The sequence below is a fragment of the Pleurodeles waltl genome, chromosome 9 (assembly GCF_031143425.1).
Source record: "Pleurodeles waltl isolate 20211129_DDA chromosome 9, aPleWal1.hap1.20221129, whole genome shotgun sequence".
Classification (NCBI taxonomy): domain Eukaryota; kingdom Metazoa; phylum Chordata; class Amphibia; order Caudata; family Salamandridae; genus Pleurodeles; species Pleurodeles waltl.
Window position 1 is genome coordinate 1,180,473,740 of NC_090448.1, and position 22,328 is coordinate 1,180,496,067.

A 22,328-nucleotide genomic window follows, 5' to 3' on the forward strand; every position below is an offset into this window, starting at 1 on the left:
GCCAAGAATTTTAAACATTGTGTACTTCTCTCAAAAATAGACACCGATATTCAAGCGGCTAAATGACTAGCTCGGCAGACTGAGCAGGTAGGCGAGAGAAGTGCAGGGAGTACGAAAGATTTCAGATGCGGAAGTTGAACCTCCCTGGACTCTAGCTAATGCACTGGGTAGAAAAAGGTGAAAGTAGCATCACAAGACCTCATTGTATTTCATGAACGGGCTGCAAAGTGCAGCCGTGAATGAAAAATGAGGAAACATGCAACACTGAATATGTCTCGCAGAAAGGACTCTTGTAGCAAGTCTTTAAAGGTACCGTTCAGTGCAGATGGTTAGTTTGCATTTACTGGAATGGGAAAGCCTTCTCAGACTTGGGCTAATTCATCTGTTCCACAACTTTGTTTCCCCAGAACTTGATGCAGCAGACCTACACCAAACACCTCAGTCTTGTTCTTTAAAGGGCCAGTTCTGCTGTATATTGCCATTTAGAGGCGTTTACTGCATTGTACTGTGCTCTCTTGCTGGGTCCCTAGACCTCACTGTTTAGCCGTGTATCTCAGTTCAGCCTAATCTCAGTTGCCCAGAACTGCTTTTTATATTCACCCTGGTTTATCTTGACCTTGCCACATATTTTCACCTGTAGGGTATGATTCCTGGTTTCGGGCAAGACTTCATGAGCAAAGGAAATGAACAGGAATCCATGGCCCGGCTCAAGAAACTGATGACCATCATGGACAGCATGAACGATCAAGGTACGGCTTTAGGAAGAGGAATGAGTGCACTCTAAGTCCAGTGCAGAAAGGGAGGGTACTTGTGTCAGGGGAATGCCTCGCCATATCCGTTGTGTATTGAGGAATGGAGGCAGGTTGCAGGGAAAAATTTCAGAGCTAAGCAAGGAAGTTGGAGAAGGAATGGGGCACACAGCGGTTAGATCTGTTGGTTAAAAGGACTGTTGAAGGTGGGTGAGGCGTGGGAAATTGGAAGAGAAAGAGGAAGAATGGAGATGAAGGACAACAATTCAGTAATTGTTGAGGTAAGTACGTTTTTACATATAGATTCTTTTCACTTTCAAAAAGTGGGCAGTTTGAGTTCTACAGTGCTATCCTACGGGAGGAAGAACATGTTCTGAAAACCAGTAGAGTACAGCGACTTACAAGAACAATCTCCAAAAGTTGAGTTGAGTGGTGGCAGGGTCCAAGGCAGCACCAGCAGTACACCACCAGCGACAGGGGGGTGGCCGGGTGAACGGTGCAAAATAGTGTTGGGTGCACAATGCTTTTCAATGGAGATCAGTCGCTTCCAAAAGAGGCTGCAGGTTCTGGCCAGAAAGCTAGTGAGGCTGTACCATCAGCTAGACTCGGGCCTCATGATGCTCGGGCACAGGTAGGCACCTTTGGTCCTCTTCTGCACGGCCCAGGGCTGACGGGTGCAGAGGTGTCTTCAGGTGTCCGGTTTTCCTTACCAGAGTGGTCCTGGGGGGGGGGGGGGCTGTGTGCAGAGGCTGCTGGTGTCGTGGGGTGGGGGGGGGGGTCCAGGAGGAGTGTAACCACAATTGACGTGGACTCCAGAGGGCTGGGGAACCTTGTTGGCACCGGTGGTCCACTTCAGCTCTGGTTGGAGACCGTGAGTGCAGTGGTGACTTTAGGTGTCTGAAGCCTCCTGATCCGGCAAAACCAGAGTCCCCTCTTTGGAGTTTGCTGGAGAGCAGGTCCGCTGTTCACAGGAGGTCTTGAGTCTTTCCTGGTTTCTGGAGTCACAGATGCAGGACGAGTCGACTTTGATACAGATTTTGACAAGGAATGCAGACAGGCCAGCAGGGTTGGTACCAGGTCAGCTGCTTCTTTTCTCCTCTTCTGTGGCTCTTCAGGATCCTTGGGCTTCTTAGGTCATCAGGAATCGGCTTTCCTGGTGCCTGGGGATCCCCTAAATACTGAATTTAGGGGTTTTCTGGGAGTGTAGGGTAGTAGCCAATGGGCTACTTACCTCTGGGGCCATTGCACTCTTACATGACCACTTCGTGTGGGAAGTGGGCATAACCTTGTCCTAGAGTTCCTAAATCTGCAAACACCAAGATGGCAGATTTCTAAAAAATTGTGTCTACATCAGGCAGCTCACCTTAGGGTTGGGACTGACCTGAGGGGTGGACACACCTCTGCTGAATTTCTCGCTGGCCCAGATGCCAAATGGGCCCTGTGGCAGGGGGTCGGCATCTCTTCTCTGAGTGAAACAAGATCTGCATACCAAGAAGCCCCCTGCCTTGGAATGCAGATTTGCAGGTCATCCTGTTGCACAAGAGCCAAGGCTTTCACCCTTGGGGAGTGGGGGTGAGGGGGGGGGGGGGGGGGGGATGGTCAGACTCGTGGTGTGGCAGGCTGGCTAAAACAATTGTCTGTCTGCACACAGGTAGTTGGTAGATTTTTAGGAGGCCACCTCCAAGGTGCCCTCTGGGTGCATGTATTGATAAATCAGTCACTTGACTCAGTGAGGATTTATTAATACAAGATGTTTGACAGGAAACATCCCTGTTTTTAGTGAAGCCATCATGTAGCTGGGGAACTCTCATTGACCTGTGTCCAGCACATGCATTTAAAAATGGCTCCCATGTTCAAGACATTGCAGGAGCATATTTGCTCACGCAGATATGTCTTCATCTGTAATATAATGCACCCTGCCTTAGGGTTGTAAGGCCTGATGTATGGGTGACTTACAAGTATTGCATGCAACGTTAGGGGACAGGGCACACAGGCTGCATGTCATGTCATGTTTTCACTTTTAGGGAGCACCTTGTCACGCAGCCTTCAATGACAGTCTGCATGAGTTTGGTGCGGGGTCCCTTAAAATGGCACAAGTTGTGCTGCAGCTCAGAGGACCCCTCCTCAGTACCCATGCCCTTGGTACCCAGGGTACCATTTACTAGGGACTTAAAAAGGATGCTAAAGGGCCTGCCCACTTGGGGATCAAGTGACCAGGTGTCTTGCATTAGGGAAGGAACACTGGCACTGGGGACCTGGTTAGCAGGAACCCAGTGCACTTCAGTCTAAGTTGCATCAAAAACACAGGCAAAAAGTGGCTTTGGATGTGTGGCGTACTACAACCAGAACCTGCTTCCTGGAAACACAATATAAAACACTTCACATATGTTTGATCCACTAGACTGACTCAGAATGCAAAAAAATCCAACCTGTTACGCAGCAAACCTATGCGGGCAAACATGTATTACACCCCATAAAACCAACTTCATTTCCAGTTTTTGCATGATCTTTGTCATCCGTTTAGTTTTGCAAATAAACCTAAAGGTATCTGTTTCTGGAAGTGTTGAGAGGCATTAAAAAGGAGGGGGGGTCTGGGCTGGCTATCTTTCGTCCTGGAAAGATGCCTATTTGGTTGGTGAAAGGTGGTATGCAGATGGTAACGATTTGGACCTTTTTAGTCTTAATTCAAGTTAGAGCTCCCCCTGCGATGCTAGTGTCAGCCAGCCTTTGGTGTAGCAGTTTATCATCGAGTGCATCAGATATTGATGAAAGATCGATTGGGAGGATGACAGTTATACTGCGGCAGTCCATGTTCTTCGGGCTGTCCCAGGTTGCTATTAATGCTGACTCTTCTGGGTGAAATGAGTCTGTTTGTCAGGAAGGAGGCTGGCTCGAGGAAGGAAATGAGAGATAATTAATCTGCCTTTTTAGTAAGTTGTATTATGATAGGTTCTGTTTGCTGTTAGCCTGTAGTCGGCTGGGTCTGGTTCTCGGTCACCAAGTCAGTACGTCGTAAGTATTTGCTTTAGTGTAGGAGGTTTTGGGTTTAATGGAGAACTCATCAATTGAAGGGATTTACAGTAAGGAAAGCGAGAAGGGCGCTTATCTGTAGGCTGTTGGAGCAGCGAAGAAAGGGAGAGGGAGACAATCCTCTGTGGTAGTTAAGGGGCAGTGCAGTCTCCTATTAGATGAGTTTTGTTTCCTCTCAAGGACTCATGGGATTTGAAATTTGTTATCAAGTTAGCGATTGTTAATGGCTGCTGGACAAATAAATAGAGAGAGAATAAAGCCTAATCCTCACCTCCGGGTCGTGACATAGAATTTAAATTGTAAGCACCTCCTAAAGAATTGTGCCACTAGAAGCTAACTAAAAAGACACACCAGTTTAATTATTAACATAACAAAATGTGTGCAGCCTCTGGCAAACATGAGGCAGGAGAAGGAACTCGCCTAGGGGCCCTGTTTGAAGGTGGACTTTGAGAGACACGCTTTCATTGGAATTAGAGGAATAACTTGCTCTGGAAACAGCTTAAATAATGTAGATATCAGACCAACTTACTTTTCTAATTTAGTGATGAAATGCCTTAGCCTGGCAGCGCACCCTTTGCAGGATCTCTTCAGACTTGCCTCTACCTCTGCTTGGTCGTGAAGCTACGTTGTTTGCCTCGCATGTTCTCTGGCTTTGTGACATTTATGCTTGGCTCAGAGTCTGATTTTCTTGTCCTTAAACTCCACAGAACTTGATAACACAGATGGTGCCAAGCTGTTCAGCAAGCAACCTGGGAGGATCCAAAGGGTGGCCCGTGGCTCTGGCGTGTCCACCAGGGATGTGCAGGAGCTTCTGACCCAGTACACTAAGTTTGCACAGATGGTGAAGAAGATGGGTGGCATTAAAGGACTTTTCAAAGGTGAGACCAAGCGACCACAGTAAATTTAGTACCTAACTGGTAAGTTGGTCCGTTAACCCAACATTGCTTTTCCTATTGACTTTACTCACATCCTGTCTCCACAGCTCAACTACAGAAGGAGTGCGCATTTGTGCCATTCCAACCTTTAGTACTCAATTACGGAAATAATGTGTTCAGCCCCACCCGTTCCTTTGGGCCCACCTTCTCCCCCTGCCATTCTGATACTGCCACTCTTCCCACAGGGAGTGCATCCCCAGGCATTCCACTGATCGCTGCGAGTGCATCCCTCAGGCGTTCTCACCACCACCACCTTCTACTTGACCCACAGTTGGTGCTTTCCCCATCACCACTTACCCCATAGTGGGTATGTGCACATGTATTCTGCATATCCCGCAGTGTGTACTGTTGTACAGTATTTCTCCTGAAATTGCCCTCTTTCACCTGCCCAACAGAGGGAACATCACACTGAATCATTCGCTTGATTCTCCCCTACACAAGGGTACATCTCTACAACTATTGTATGTATACCCCTCCACTTACCTAGTATGCACATTGGCATCATCCTCCCTAGCTTTGTTCTGATGCCTTTTGACACACTGAAAGGACTGGTGCATCACCTGAGCTCTGTATACAATCAGTCTTCCCTAGACACAATCTGCATTCATCAGTAGTTCTCCTGGCACTCCTGCCTTCCGCTTTCTCCATTTTGTGCGTCCTCCACCCTTCCCCTGCAGACCATGGATTTTGTCCACACTCAAAATGTTTTGCATCCCACAGCCTTTTTCAATGTCCCTTCAGTGTGAGAGTACGCCTGAGAGCATGAGATGTCTCCTAAGCATTTTTTCGACATCCACTCAGCAGTGAGTGCCTTCAGTCCTACAGGTCTCTGGACCTCTTCTTTCACTGCACAGATAGCCCCTCAGGCTTTCAATATGTCCCTGTCCCCTTGCATTGTGTGCCCACCCTACCCCCGCCCCCAAGCATTTCTTGATTTCCATACTAAGTCCCTTTTCTTGTTCTTTGTTCTGTACACTTGCATATGCCCATCTAACCTTTACATCAACTCTGATTCCCTCTCAGTGGGCTTAATCTTCCAACTCTTACTTCTTCTTAGCCTTTTACAGGAGGACCGGCCTACATAGGAAAGGCTGAATGAGCTTGGTTGCTGCTCCAGTGTTTGGGGTCTTGACCTGGATTTTAATTTATCATCATAGTCTTTTGAAATGAGAGGTTTTGTCAAACCCTAAAAGGAACTAGTACTGCAGCTGGGGCCTTGCAGAATGCATCTAACTGTTTGAGCAATGGTGTGTTTGGTTCTTAACCTCAGGCCTAGGTTGGGTCTCAAACTTAGTTTCATGTCCAAGCAACGATGTGCACAGTATCTACGCCCGATGCTCAGATGAGTTCTTGTTTTAGGTGGCGACATGTCGAAGAACGTTAACCCCTCGCAGATGGCCAAGCTGAACCAGCAGATGGCAAAGATGATGGACCCCCGCGTTCTGCATCACATGGGTAAGCTTCGTCTCTAAGTACTCTGCTGCTAGCATCCCAGCCCGTAGCACTACTGCCTGACTGACCAGTAGATGTAGACTGTTGTATTCCTGTGTACACAATAGTTGCCCACCCACCCATTGGCGTCTTCTAGAGACCGGGCCCTTGCCATTGAAGAGTCTCATGTTTGGTGCCACCTGATTCCATGGTCTGTAGTCTTAGCAGTGAGGCCAAGATCTTAGTCAGTATAGGATATGAGCTCTCCCATCTTGTCCTACATAGAAAAGTACTGAAGTTTCCAATGCTGATGCAAATTAGTGCCAGAAGCCAATCTTGGTATTTTTCAGAAGCACTAAGGCCCAGTGTAATACAATGACTGGGATGCACAGCACTACAGCTAGCCAGCTCCTTGGTGCACAGTTGCATGCCTTGTCAGTATTGATGTCCCTTTTTGTAAGGACCAAAGGTTCACCACGAGGAAATCCTCACAGGGCGGGGATGCGGCACTGGCAGGCACATAGCAGTCCCAGGTAACAGTTGACTTCTGCTGCATTGCTTTGCAGAAGCTGCAGACGGAAGCAACCCGCCATGGACCACTTCCACTTTACAAGTGTTAACGCCAGCATGTATGCCATTTTGTAGATTGTGGAAGCTACTGTGCCTGCCCAAAGCCTCCTCTTTTACACACATTTGTCTTTGTGCTTGCTAAGCTACTTTATGCACCTGAAATGTTTTTGCTTTAACACAAACTCTTGTGTAATCTGTGAAAGTCCATTGTGAACTGGGCACGTTCTCAGCCAGCTTAAAAGAAACTGCAAGACTCATGCCTGGCATTCTTTGACAATGTCTATTGCTGTTCAGAGCAGGAGCCTTGTCCACTGATTATAAGGGGTCAGGATAGTAGTTCGTTTTTTTGTTTAAGCCTCTGTTCCTTTGGATAACATTTGCCCCTGTGTCCCTTACTTTGCAGGAGGCATGGCAGGATTACAGTCCATGATGCGACAGTTCCAGCAAGGGGCAGCAGGCAACATGAAGGGTATGATGGGATTTAACAACATGTGAGCCGAGGAGCTGCAGCCACCAACTGATAACATTGGAAACATCTCTAGGTCCCATTGAGGGCATCCGGCAATTGTTTCACAGCTGCTGACGGGCATTAGAAATCGCTCCCCCTCCCATGGAAGGCTCCTCGCGGCTGCCGATGGACTGTATTAGAAATATCTGAAGGTTCCATTGAAGGCCTGTTCACTGCTGCCGACGGACTACACTAGAAACATCTCCAAGTTCCCTGGGCAGCCTCCTTGCAGCTCCTGGCAGATTATATTAGAAATAACTCTTGGCTTTCTGAAAGTCCTCTTCATGTGGGCCTCACTGGTGACGAACTGCTCCTCAGAGACTTACGCAGTGCAGACTCCCTGCCACGATGGTTCAGAACTCCTCCTCTCCAGGTTCACTTTTAGTTTTGCTTCTAAGGGGAGTTCCTTGGTCCTTCGTGGGCATAGGTGCTCCTTAAGGTTTAAGAGGCAACAAATAAACCTTTAAAAAAAAATAAGCGCGTGAAAAGGTCTGAGAGACTTTGGTTTTAATTGTTTATGTCAATTAACTGAAATATTTGTAAATGGAACCTTTCTTTCATCTAAAGTAAAGTGCAATTTATTTGAGAAGAATGATGTCAAATAAAAATTCTTCATGGTTGCATGATGTCAACCATCCATTGCCTCCTCACATGGCTATGAGCCAGGTCTTACCTCAGGAGGCACAGCAGAGGGATGACTAGAGGTGAGAAGCTTCCATCAGCATGGTATCTTTTTTGTTATTATTCACTCTCTGATTTCTTTTTTGAAAGTGGAGACCGTATTTCCAAGTATTGAATTGTGAAACACAGGATATAATGCAGATGCTGGTCTGGACTCTAGAGCAAGTAATGGATGGGCTATTAGTGTGGGGTAGATACTGTTGGATGTCAGGCAAAGGCTTTGGTGTTGTCACAAAATGGATTTTTTACATCTGCTACCAGGAGGGTTCAATGTGCCATTGATGTTTGTGTCTTGGAGATCATCTCTTTTCCCTAATCTGCTCCTTTCGTCCTCATGCTACCTTGGTATTACTGGAGACCTTGGTAATGCTCCATGACATCTTTCCGTCTGTACCATACCTGTTTTTCTCCATTCCTTACTTCAGTGGCCATTCTGGTCTGGCTGTAGGTTTCTATCCCCCCCCCCCATCCTCAGTTCTGCTGGCAGGGAAGCTGCTTTCTTAGTGTGTAGGTTGTCTGCGGATTTTCTGACCCTGGTAAGGTTTATAGTTTTTGGAATAGATGTCTGAATGGGACGCTTGCCTGGTAGGCCTTTGCCTGGAAAGGCTGATATAAAAGGGACAGCAACATGTGTAGCACATCTTACCTGTCCACATGTAAGTCAGTCAGCCTTTGGTTGTTTGCCAAACTTTGTGACCATGCTTCAGTTACCTGTCTCTTCTTACTGGAGAACCGAGCCCATCTACACAGAAGGATCCAAATTTATATACATTTTTTGTTTTACTTGAAATGTCTTTAAAGTCTCTGTAACTTGCCCCTTCATCTGCCTTCTATACTATGGTGTATGGTGGGAAGGAGGAAGCAACTGTGCACAGGGTCATCAGACCACACGTTCTTTATCTTTTATTTAATTTACTCAAGGTCACCAATCACCCATTTGTCTGGATTCTAGAAAGGACAGCTTGCATTTGAAAAGGATCCAGTGTATGCTTCTACTGCTGTAGAAGCACATTTGAAAAAAACTTTCTATAAATAAAATTGTATTTTGGTACAAAATATACTAGGCTGTGGCCTGTGAATATTAGGTAATGTGTCGGTACCATTGCTTTTTCACTGCATCAGATAATGTGAAGATCAAGCATAATAACACGTTTATCAAAGTGGGTGTGGTCTAGGGGTGGGCGAAACTCTCAGAATTCGACTCTGCTGAATTCTGCAACGTTACATAAAAACTCTGCGAGGCTCCGCCAACAGGCGGAAATAGGCACGTCTTGATGCTCATCCTGTGATTTTTACACTGGAAGCGTGTTCCGTGCTGAAAAATCAGCTCGAACTGCACCACAGAGCGTACCAGAGGGCGCAGCTACTAGAGTTGATTTTGCTCCCGCTCAAGATTTTCTACCCAAGCGGCAGCCGTATGACCCCGAATGGTCGTGACCACCAGCATTTAAAAAAAAAAAAAAAATCCTACCGGATATCCTCCTAACGACTGGAAATGGCACTAGGGGGCGCCAAATCTTGCTCGCCAACTTACCGTTGTGGAGTCGCATGTGCGAATTTTCCACCACGCGGCCATTGGCGCATTTTGGCCAGAACTCTGTTACAAGAGTGACATGGAGTTGTCACAATTCCACCAATTCCGTGGGTGGAACAAAATATTTCACCAACCCCTAGCGTGGTGTATCTCGCCTCTCAGACATCGGAGAAGTCATGACTATTGAACATAGTGTCATTGAGAGTCATCTTTGAAGTTTGTGTTTAATCTTAGATTGTCAAAAACTTTTGCACGGGAAAACATTGCCAACATCTCAAAACGTCATGTAGTAAGTAGGCAGTATTGTAAGAAAGACAGACCCATCTTGCTACCATTCAGTTTATCAAGGATATGTTGCTGCCTGCAAATGCGTTGGTGTTTATGTCCCTATCCTGTTCCTCCAAAGTTATGGCACAGCCGCCTGGCATTCAAAGAAGCTGGCACACTTATGCAGTTCTCAAAGAAAGATTTATGCTGGTACATCCAGTCTCTTCCTACAGAATCCTGGGAGATTCTGATACCCGAGCAGGTTTGGAGTAACTAACCGTACATTCTTGAATGGGAGCTGAGAAATCTACAGGCCCTATCCTCTTTGGGTCCCACTTGACCTTTTGTTGCACTTTCTATTTCAAGTGTTTGAACAATTCTTCACAGCTGCACTTGTCCAAGTCTGATTCTTTGTCTTTCTGAAAGAAAGACTTTTCCATTATCCCCCTGAAGTTCCTCCGATTGTGCCATTGACTGCTGTGTGTAAAACGCGTCCTGATGAATTGTCTGAATCTGAGTTGCATGAGGCTGAGCTGTGTTTGTGCCTCTTGTGCCATATCGCCAGAGTGGTCTTGGCCTGAGTGCATGGACTGATTGTTAATCATACTATAAGTTGAATTGGAAACCAGCTCCTGGAGTGGCTTTCTGTTGACCACCCAGTGGACACTGATTGAATGTTAAACAGAAGCAAAGTAGGTGCCAGTGTACTGACAACTGGTTACACACACATCCACACATGTACACACCACACACACTTGTGCTTTTCTTGCACAAAATGTAGTGGTAGAAAACCTCTGTATTTCACAGGGAACCATGAAATATTTTCAGCATTTCATAACAATTGAATCATAATGAAAGCCTCAACAGAGTTTTACCAATGCTCATTGTTTAATTACTAAACATAGTTTTAGGAAGCTGGGTTCTGGTTGCAGTTCTTCCCCACTTTTTGACAGTTTTTTTGATGCAACGCTGACTAAAGTGCACTGGGTTCCTGCTAACCAGGTCCCCCCAGTACTCCTTCCTCAAAATAATCCCCCTGGTCACTTGATCCCCATGTGGACAGGCCCTTTAGCACCTCTGCAAGTCCCTAGTAAATGGTGCCCCTTGTTGCTATGGCATGGGTACCGAAGAAGGGCCCTACGAGCTGCAGCACCACTGTGCCACTCTAAGGGACCCAGCACCAGCCTCAGGCAGACTGCCATTGCAGGCTGCTTGACAATGTGCTCCCTCAAAGTGAAACATGACTTGGCACATACTTTCTGTGCCATGTCCCCTAAAGCACTACCTGTAATGTTTGTAAGTCACCGCTACAGCCCTAAGGCAGGGTGTATATTATATGTGTGGGCATATCTGCAAGAGCAGATATGCCCCGGTTTTTTCTTTGTCGATTCTTAGACGTAAGTGCGCAGTGAAGCCATTATAAATACACGTCCTGGATACTTTTCAATATGACTTCCCAGCCACATGATGGCTTCACTGAAACTGGGAATGTTTGGTATCAAACATCACACATTAATAAACCCCCACTGATTCCAGTGATGGATTCGTTAATACCTGCACCCAGAGAGCACGTTAGAAGTGCCCCCTGAAAAATTACCAACTGCTGGTGGGCTCGGGGGCTAGTTCTAGCCAGCCTCCCACCAACTGACATTTCAAGGCAGGGAGTTTCAAAGAAGCCCGCCGCCTTTGGGATGCATAACTGGCCTTCCTTAGAGGAGGATGCTGACCCAACCGCCCCAGGGCCCATCTGGCGCCTGGACAGGCGGTAAGATTAGCTATGCAGGAGGTGTCACATTTCCAGGCAGGGCACACCCCCAGGGTGGCCAGCCTGAAGTGGACGCAGCCGCAGGATTTCCGCCATCTTGTGTGTGGTGGAATTTAGGAACTCTGGACAGGGTGATGCCCACTCTCCCCTGGAAGTGGTCATCTAGGGGGTGTAGTTTCCCCAAGGGTAAGTAGCCCATTGGTTATTACTCTTCACTCCCCTTAAAGCCCCCTAAATTGAGTAGGGGAGCGCCTGATACCAGATCTTTGCTGAACAATAAGGGAGGAGTGGACAAGAAGCATGCTGAATCCAAGAACCGAGGAGAGTGACTGACTTGGCACTAACCCTGCGAGCCTGCTGTACTCGACCCTTGAGGAGCAACTGACCTGTCCTGCTGCTGCAGCCTCCAAGAACCAGGGAGGACGGCCAGTGCTTCGCAAATCGCCAAGAAGGCTCCCTTGGAGCAGAAGAGCTGCTCCCCTTCTGCAGGCAACCCAAGTAAGAACCGTGAGGACCAGAGCCTCCAGAAACCAGAGGCTGGACATCACCACTGCACTCGAACTGCCTAGCCTGAGCTGAAGTGGGCCAACGGTGTCCGCGTGGTCCCCAGGCCCTTCAGAGACAAACCCACCCCCAAGTTTGCCCTCTGTGGTGATGGCTGCAGGCTGTTTCTGCAGACCCCCACCCCCCCCACCCCCTTTAGCACCGAATGTCCAGGAGACCGAAACAAGATGCCTCCGTACACCTCTGCACCCATTTTCCCCAGACCGAGGTGAAGAGAACTAAGGGTGTCCCGACGTCTCCCAGCTTCGTGAGACCTGAGCCCACTCGTTGACTTGGTCGGAATGAAACCCCAGTCCATGTCCTCAGACTGTTTCTGCAGGTCCCCCTGCAACCTTGAGGAACTTCATCACTGGACCCGATGCCAAGACACCACTGCACCTAATCCCCACAACCTGAGGAGAAGTGGACCTACAGTGCCCCCACTGTGCCAGAGGACCTCAGGGGTCAAGCCTCCCTGTGGATTCTCCCAGACTGGCCTTCCAGTCTCAACTTGCAGCAATTTTCCAACCGGACCGTTTTGCCTTTAAAGTGAATAAGAAACCCAAAGCCGTAACACACCTCTGCACCCAGACGCACCAGAGCCTCTTGAGGTGACCTGTTGGTGTGGCCTTGGACCCTGCTCTATACTCACCTTAAGTCCTGGGGGACAGTCCTGTAAGTCGCTGTGAAGTGCCTGTAGGAAGCTGGCTCTCTATATAGTGCACTAAAATGAAATACACAGCAGCGTCCAGTGTATCTCTAATTGGTTTTGCAGAGACAAAAGTATATAAGATTAATGCTCTATTTTGTGGTACTGTGGGCAAGCAGTTGGACTCCTCAAAGTGTTGTACTATGCATTTCGTGTACTCAGAGGTAATAAATGAGACGCACACACTCTCAAAGAATAAATCCAAGAATAATTTAGAAAAATAACAATTTTTTTTATATATGTTTCAAACCCAAGAACTTTGTAGTCCGGTAAGCAGACTTCTAAGCATAAATACTTTGCAATTTCAAAAATCAACACTGCAATTTTCAGAGTTCTCTCAATGTTATCCTATGGAGGAAAACAGTGTTCAACAAACACAGGGTTAACAACGACTTACGAGGTCGAGCCTAGGGAGCAAAGGTAAGCACTGGGTACGGATCAGAACCACACCAACAGGTCACACTGGGCAGCAATGGGGCGGCTGAGTGCAGGCGGTGCAGTAAGGCGTTGGGTGCCCAGTGGTTTTCTATGGGAGTTGGACCTCTTGACAAACCGGCTGCAAGCTCTGGCTAGGAAGCCAGTCGGGGACAACAAGCAGCTAGGTAATAGACTTGGGGTGCTTGCGGACGAAGGTGCACCTTTGGTCCTCTTCTCCTGTTCCCAGTGGTGATGGATGCAGGGGTGTCTTTAGGTGTCGGGTTTTCTCATCCGGGAGTACTCCCGGTCAGGGCGGTCCTTTGTTTTGAGGCTGCAGGCATCATTAAGGAGTCTAGCAGGGGTGAACCAAGGGTGGAGTCGAGCTCTTAGGAGCCGGGCAACGTTGTTGGCATCAGTGACCCACCTCGGATTGGGTCAGGGGCGGTGGGTGCAGTGGTTGCTTGAGGTGTCCGGTTTTCTTTCACCACCAGGCTGAGGGAGTGAGGGCTTGCAGAGGCTGCAGGTGTCTTGGGTGAGTCCAAGATGGGTGAGACCACACTAGACTCGGTCTCTGGACAGCTAGGGAACCGCATTGGCACCGTTGGTTGGCTTCACCTTGGGTCATCGATGTCTGGTGCAGTGGTCACTTCAGGTGTCTGAGGTTCCAGTAGCTGCAGGGTTCCTTTTTTTTTTTTGAGGTTTTTGTTGCAGAGCAGGTCCGCTGCTCACAGTAGACTGGAGTCTTTATGGAAGGCCGGACCAGTCGACTTCTTGGACAGAGTCCTTTGTGGTCAGCAGGCCGCACGGTGTAGTCAGCTGAATAGTCTTTTCCTTTTCTGCGGGTGCAACTCTTCTTTGGGTCCTCTTAGGTTATCGAAATGTGAGTTCTAGAGTTCAGGGGTGCCACCTGTATACTCAATTTAGGGTTGTTACAGGGAGTGCGAGGGAGTAGCCAATGCGCTGCCCATCTTTGGGTGAGTACACCCCTTCTATGACCACTTCTGTTGGGAAATGGGCTTAATCCTAACCCCAGTGGCCTAATTTATTCCAAGCAAGACTGAGGAATTTGAAAAGTGGCGTCCACTTCAGCTTATCCACCTTCGGGGTGGGACTTGCAAGAAGTGGGCACAACTAATCTGCCTAATTTTTCAGCCTCTGCTGCCACCAAAAGTGGGATTGGTCATCTCCACCATTTGGAAAGACCTGGGTCGCATTACAACGGCAGCAAGGCCTTTGAGCTTCCCTCCCTGGAATATCCAAAACAAGGCATGAACCAAAGTCCTGTCAAGATGATGTCATTATTCCTTATACCTGGTCCAGTCAAATTTGCAGTTATCAGCCATAAAATTCCACCTTTCTACAATTGCAGCGTAAAGCAAGACCAGGATCCACTTTCTTTCTTCATGATTCTAGTAGATTCTAGTAGTCCACGAATTCCTGGAGAGCCTAAAGAACGTTTTTCCATAGTTTGACAACCATCACCCCCTTGAGACCTCGACATAGTCTTCTCTTGACTAATGTAAACCCCCCCACCCCACCCCCAAAGTTTAGCCCATTTACAAGGTTACGCTCTAGCATGTGTCATGGAATACTTTATTCTTACTAACGATAACCTCCGCTTGGAGAGTAAGTGAAATTCAGGCCCTTTCTGCAGGGGAGCCCATCGCCATATTTCATACAAATGGAGTAGGCAGGAGCACGCATCCCTTATTCCTTTGCAAAGTAGCGTCTGATTTTCACATTAATGTGACAATTACATTTGCCTTATATTTCCCAAACAAGTGGAATGATACCTTCGTTCGTTAGATGTTCCATGTGCTCAGTGGTCCTTCATGGACAAGACAAAGGTACTTAGAAAATCCAACAAACCTTTTATTGATTTATGGACACATTCATCAGGGATTTGGTAGCTCCAAGTAAACTATATCTAGATTCATTTCTTTATGTTGCCAACTAGCAAACAAGCCACTTCTGGGTAGGCTCACAGCCCTCTCATAGAGGGAAAGCTGCAGTGAGATATGGAAATGTCCCATGAGCAGGTATCTGCAGAGCGACCACCTGGAGATCTGTCCGTACATTTGCAAGACATTACTGTCTCTAGTCTGATGCTCAGACAGATGCTAGAGTTGGTCAATCCACCTTAAGAACGTATTTGCAGAGTAACCGCACTGTAGCAGACCCCTTTCGTTTAGGCTATTCATCTCTTTATTATGCCCTAGAAATGCATATGAGAAGACTACCTTTAGGTTGCTACGTGATTCTGGCATTTATCTCTATCTATGAAGATCCTACACTGCAGAAGTAGAAGTTGTTTACTTGTGGTCATGGTTCTCCATCAGTAGGAACGACCCACCTGCCTCCCTGGATGGGTTATCTTGAGCAGCAGAACTTCATTTAGTGTACTCATTCCTCTATCATCTCACCATAAACAGGGACTGACTGAAGGAGGCTAGTCTGGTGCATCATGGGAAGTGAAGGTTCGTGGTCTCAACAGCAGTCTACATTTACACCTTTAGAAGGAACTCCAGTGTGGCTGCACTTTGTCCTCAATGATGGACCGATTTTGCTTGCTTTTACCTTTCAAATGCAGCAGTGCAATTTACATACCTGCTCTTACAATAAAGTGCTGCAGAGAAGTGTATATAGATCCTTTTGAATGTACTGCAGTCTACATTTTGCAGAAAATCTTTTCATGGATAGGCTTTTCTGATGAGTGTTGTATCTCAAATGGACAACTGCACCATGTGTATTTAACTAAGGATAAACCTAGGATTTGAAGTGTTCTGGGGTATCCACACACAGCATGGAATTATTCTGTTGTTTATGACTTCTATGATGTAGGAAGCTGGGTTCTGGTTGCAGTACAACCCCTCCCCTTTCTGCCTGGTTTTCAATACAACTTTGACTGAAGTGCACTGGGTTCTTGCTACTGAGGTCCCCAGTGCCAATGTTCCATCCCCAAAACAAGACACCTTGGCACTTGATCCCCAAGTGGCCAGGCCCTTTAGCACCTCTGTAAGTCCTTAGGAAATGGTACCCCTGGTACCTAGGGCATGAGTACCAAAGAGGGCCCCTAAGAGCTGCAACACAACTCGTTCCACCTTAAGGGACCCAGCACCAAACTTATGCAGACTGCCATTGCAGGCTGCATGCAAGATGCTCCCCAAAGTGAAAACAGACATGCCACACAGCCTATGTGCCATGTCCCCTAAACACTGCATGTGATATTTGTATGTCACTCCATACTAGGCCTTACAGTCCTAAGACATGGTGCATTATATTACGTGCGGAAATATCTGCAAGAGAGGATATGTCCCTACTATGTCTTTGTCAATTAGTAGACATAATAAGTAAGCAGGAAAGCCACCTTAAGCACATGTACTGGACAATACGAGTTCCCTGTCTACATGATGACGTCACTGAAAATAGGGATGTTTGCAATCAAACCTCTCATATTAATAAACGCTCCCCAAATCCTGTAATAGATTTACTAATACATGTACCCAGAGGGAGCCTCAGAGGTGCCCCCTGAAAACCTACCAGCTGCTGGTGAGCTCACTGACTAGTTCTAACCAGCCTGCCACCAACAGATGAGAATCTGACTCCCAAGGGTGAGAGCCTTTTCTCTGTGGAGGTCAGAAACCAGGTCTTCTCTGAAAGAAATATTTGCACACCCCGCCCAACAGGATGACCTGCAAATCTGCGTTCCAAGCCAGGAAGCTTCAAAGATGCCCACCACCTTTGGTATGCAGAACTGGCCTTCCTCTGAGGGGGATGCCAACGCTCCCTGCCCCACGTCCATCTGCCAGCTGGACAGTTGGGAAAATAAGCTATGCAGGAGGTGTGTTGCATTTCCAGGCTGGATACACAGCTAAGATGAGCACCCTGAAAAGAACACAGCCTCAGGAATTCTGCCATCTTGTGTGTGGTAGAACTAGGAATTATGTAACCGGGTGATGCCCACTCCCCAAAGGAATTGATCATCTAGGGCAGTGGTTCCCAACCTGTGGTCCGGGGACCCCTGGGGGTCCGCAAAGCCTCCTAAGGGGGTCCGCGACTGCTTAGAAAATTAAATAATATTAACTGATTAGGTCCACAGCTTTCAGTAATGACTCAGTAGGGGGTCCTTGGATTCCAATAAGGACTCAATGGGGGTCCCCGGGTTCTAGTAAAGATAAAGTGGGGTCCACAGAAGTGAAAAGGTTGGGAACCACTGATCTAGGGCTTCTAGTGACCCCAGGGGTAGGTAGCTCATGCGCTACTACCCTCCAATCACCTTATCGCCCCCTAAATTAAGTATTCAGGGGACCCCTGATAACAGGACCTCAGATCTTCACTGGACACAAAGGAAGTAGTAGACAAGAACCCTTGTGACCCGAAAACCGAGGAGCATGACTGACTTGGCACCAACCCTGCCAGTCTGCCTGCTACAACTGACCTGTCCTTACGCTGCAGCCTCCAAGAAACCGGGGGAGCTCCCGGTGCTTCGCAAATCGCCAAGTAAGAACTCAGTTGGAGCAGAGGAGCTGCTTCCCTGCATCTGCAGGCAACTCAAGAAAGAACGGAGGACCGGGACTGCCAAAAACCTGATGCCGGACATCACGACTGCACCTGAGCCGCCTAGCCCGAACTGAAGTGGGCCAGCGGTGTCAGCTTGGTTCCCAGACCCTCCAGAGACTAAGTCTACCTGGAGTTCTCCAACTGTGAACTTCCTGACAGTGTCTGCAGCCTCTTCCCTCAGACCCCCTTTCTGCTGCGAGTGACCTTGAGACAAAGACCCGATGCCTCAGGACACACCTTCACCACTCTGGCCCGGACCGAGGAGGAGAGAACCAAAGGTGTCACCACGTCCCCCAGTCTTGTGAGACTTGAGCCCACTTGTTGGCTTGTACAGACTGGATCCCCAGTCCACGCCTGCAGCCTGTTTCTGTGGGCCCCCCTCCAACCGTGAGTAACTCCAGCACCGGACCGACGCCAAAAGACTGCACCCAACCCCCACGCCCTGAGGAGAAATGGGCCAACCGTGTCCCGACATGCCCGAGGATCTCAAAGGTGGAGCCCCCCGTACGTTCACCCACATTGCCCCCCCCCCCATCCCTCAGCCCCTGCTTTCTGTCTTTGTGACAGACCGAATGCAGTATATGTTTCTTTTCCCCGTAGGATAACATTAGGGCACCCGATGCTGTAGGTAATTGCTAAGTGCCCGAATGCAGTATACGTTTCTTTTCCCGTAGGATAACATTAGGGCACCCGATGCTGTAGGTCATTGCTAAGTGCCCGAATGCAGTATATGTTTCTTTTCCCATAGGATAACATTAGGGCACCCGATGCTGTAGGTCATTGCTAAGTGCCCGAATGCAGTATATGTTTCTTTTCCCGTAGGATAACATTAGGGCACCTGATGCTGTAGGTCATTGCTAAGTGCCCGAATGCAGTATATGTTTCTTTTCCCCGTAGGATAACATTAGGACACCCGATGCTGTAGGTCATTGCCCGAATGCAGTAAATGTTTCTTTTCCCCGTAGGATAACATTAGGACACCCGATGCTGTAGGTCATTGCCCGGATGCAGTATATGTTTCTTTTCCCGTAGGATAACATTAGGACACCCGATGCTGTAGGTCATTGCCCGAATGCAGTATATGTTTCTTTTCCCGTAGGATAACATTAGGACACCCGATGCTGTAGGTCATTGCTAAGTGCCCGAATGCAGTATATGTTTCTTTTCCCGTAGGATAACATTAGGACACCCGATGCTGTAGGTCATTGCTGAGTGCCCGAATGCAGTAAGTGTTTCTTTTCCCGTAGGATAACATTAGGGCACCCGATGCTGTAGGTCATTACTAAGTGCCCGAATGCAGTAAGTGTTTCTTTTCCCGTAAGATAACATTAGGACACCCGATGCTGTAGGTCATTGCTAAGTGCCCGAATGCAGTATATGTTTCTTTTCCCGTAGGATAACATTAGGGCACCCGATGCTGTAGGTCATTGCTAAGTGCCCGAATGCAGTATATGTTTCTTTTCCCCGTAGGATAACATTAGGACACCCGATGCTGTAGGTCATTGCCCGAATGCAGTATACGTTTCTTTTCCCGTAGGATAACATTAGGACACCCGATGCTGTAGGTCATTGCTAAGTGCCCGAATGCAGTACATGTTTCTTTTCCCATAGGATAAAATTAGGGCACCCGATGCTGTAGGTCATTGCTAAGTGCCCGAATGCAGTAAATGTTTCTTTTCCCGTAGGATAACATTAGGGCACCCGATGCTGTAGGTCATTGCTAAGTGCCCGAATGCAGTATATGTTTCTTTTCCCGTAGGATAACATTAGGACACCCGATGCTGTAGGTCATTGCTAAGTGCCCGAATGCAGTATGTAGGAAGTTGGCTCTGTATGTGCTATTTCAAAGTAAGGAATAGCATGCACAGAGTCCAAGGGTTCCCCTTAGAGGTAAGATAGTGGTAAAAAGAGATAATACTAATGCTCTATTTTGTGGTAGTGTGGTCGAGCAGTAGGCTTATCCAAGGAGTAGTGTTAAGCATTTGTTGTACATACACATAGACAATAAATGAGGTACACACACTCAGAGACAAATCCAGCCAATAGGTTTTGTAATAGAAAAATATCTTTTCTTAGTTTATTTTAAGAACCACAGGTTCAAATTTTACATGTAATAGCTCTTTTGAAAGGTATTGCAGGTAAGTACTCTAGGAACTTTGAATCATTACTTTAGCATGTATACTTTTCACATAAAACACAATAAGCTGTTTTAAAAGTGGACACAGTGCAATTTTCACAGTTCCTGGGGGAGGTAAGTTATTGTTAGTTTCAACAGGTAAGTAAGGCACTTACAGGTTTCAGTTTTTGGTCCAAGGTAGCCCACCGTTGGGGGTTCAGAGCAACCCCAAAGTTATCACACCAGCAGCTCAGGGCCGGTCAGGTGCAAAGGTCAAAGAGGTGCCCAAAACACATAGGCTATAATGGAGAGAAGGGGGTGCCCCGGTTCCAGTCTGCCAGCAGGTAAGTACCCGCGTCTTCGGAGGGCAGACCAGGGGGGTTTTGTAGGGCACCGGGGGGGACACAAAGTAGCACAGAAAGTACACCCTCAGCAGCGCGGGGGCGGCCGGGTGCAGTGTGCAAACACGCGTCGGGTTTCCTTCAGGTTTCAATGGGAGACCAAGGGGTCTCTTCAGTGATGCAGGCAAGGGGGGGGGCTCCTCGGGGTAGCCACCACCTGGGCAAGGGAGAGGGCCTCCTGGGGGTCACTCCTGCACAGAAGTTCCGTTTCTTTAGGGGCTGGGGGCTGCGGGTGCAGGGTCTTTTCCAGCCGTCGGGAAATGGAGTTCAGACAGTCGCGGTCAGGGGGAGCCTGGGGATTCCCTCTGCAGGCGTCGCTGTGGGGGCTCAGGGGGGACAACTTTGGTTACTCACAGTCGTAGAGTCGCCGGAGGGTCCTCCCTGAGTTGGTTGTTCTCCACCAGTCGAGTCGGGGTCGCCGGGTGCAGTGTTGCAAGTCTCACGCTTCTTGCGGGGAGTTGCAGGGGTCTTTAAATCTGCTCCTTGTAACAAAGTTGCAGTTCTTTTGGAGCAGTGCCGCTGTCCTCGGGAGTTTCTTGTCTTTTTCGAAGCAGGGCAGTCCTCAGAGGATTCGCAGGTCGCTGGTCCCTTGGAAAGCGTCGCTGGAGCAGGTTTCTTTGGAAGGCAGGAGACAGGCCGGTAAGTCTGGGGCCAAGGCAGTTGGTGTCTTCTGTTCTTCCTCTGCAGGGGTTTGTCAGCTCGGCAGTCCTTCTTGTAGTTGCAGGAATCTAACTCTTTAGGTTCAGGGAAGCCCTTAAATACTAAATTTAAGGGCGTGTTTAGGTCTGGGGGGTTAGTAGCCAATGGCTACTAGCCCTGAGGGTGGGTACACCCTCTTTGTGCCTCCTCCCAAGGGGAGGGGGTCACATCCCTAATCCTATTGGGGGAATCCTCCATCTGCAAGATGGAGGATTTCTAAAAGTTAGAGTCACCTCAGCTCAGGACACCTTAGGGGCTGTCCTGACTGGCCAGTGACTCCTCCTTGTTATTCTCATTATTTTCTCCGGCCTTGCCGCCAAAAGTGGGGGCCGGGGCCGGAGGGGGCGGGCAGCTCCACTAGCTGGAGTGTCCTGCGGGGCTGTGACAAAGGGGTGAGCCTTTGAGGCTCACCGCCAGGTGTCACAGCTCCTGCCTGGGGGAGGTGTTAGCATCTCCACCCAGTGCAGGCTTTGTTACTGGCCTCAGAGTGACAAAGGCACTCTCCCCATGGGGCCAGCAACATGTCTCTAGTGTGGCAGGCTGCTGGAACCAGTCAGCCTACACAGATAGTCGGTTAAGTTTCAGGGGGGCACCTCTAAGGTGCCCTCTGTGGTGTATTTTACAATAAAATGTACACTGGCATCAGTGTGCATTTATTGTGCTGAGAAGTTTGATACCAAACTTCCCAGTTTTCAGTGTAGCCATTATGGTGCTGTGGAGTTCGTGTAGAACAGACTCCCAGACCATATACTCTTATGGCTACCCTGCACTTACAATGTCTAAGGTTTTGCTTAGACACTGTAGGGGCACAGTGCTCATGCACTGGTACCCTCACCTATGGTATAGTGCACCCTGCCTTAGGGCTGTAAGGCCTGCTAGAGGGGTGTCTTACCTATACTGCATAGGCAGTGAGAGGCTGGCATGGCACCCTGAGGGGAGTGCCATGTTGACTTACTCATTTTGTTCTCACTAGCACACACAAGCTGGTAAGCAGTGTGTCTGTGCTGAGTGAGGGGTCTCTTAGGGTGGCATAATACATGCTGCAGCCCTTAGAGACCTTCCCTGGCATCAGGGCCCTTGGTACCAGAGGTACCAGTTACAAGGGACTTATCTGGATGCCAGGGTGTGCCAATTGTGGAATCAAAAGTACAGGTTAGGGAAAGAACACTGGTGCTGGGGCCTGGTTAGCAGGCCTCAGCACACTTTCAATTCAAAACATAGCATCAGCAAAGGCAAAAAGTCAGGGGGTAACCATGCCAAGGAGGCATTTCCTTACACAACCCCCCACCCCCCAAACGAAAGAGGATGAGACTAAACTTTCCAAAGAGAGTCTTCATTTTCTAAGTGGAAGAACCTGGAAAGGCCAACTGCATTGGCATGGGCAGTCCCAGGTCTGTGTTCCACTATAAAGTC

At 48.3% G+C, this 22,328-nt stretch overlaps 1 protein-coding gene across 2 annotated transcripts in view; it reads left to right on the plus strand.

Moving 5' to 3' along the window:
* SRP54 (signal recognition particle 54) overlaps positions 1-22,328 on the plus strand; it is a 179,025-nt gene that overhangs the window by 70,076 nt on the left and 86,621 nt on the right. Inside the window, exons 13-16 of one of the 2 annotated variants that reach the window (XM_069209113.1) lie at positions 641-749; positions 4,487-4,657; positions 6,074-6,169; positions 7,119-7,860. In XM_069209113.1, the coding sequence (XP_069065214.1) occupies positions 641-749; positions 4,487-4,657; positions 6,074-6,169; positions 7,119-7,210 (468 nt within the window). In that variant the 3' untranslated portion in view covers positions 7,211-7,860. Of the gene's footprint in view, positions 1-640; positions 750-4,486; positions 4,658-6,073; positions 6,170-7,118; positions 7,861-22,328 lie in introns of those variants that run through there. The other variant, XM_069209114.1, reaches the window with a different exon arrangement.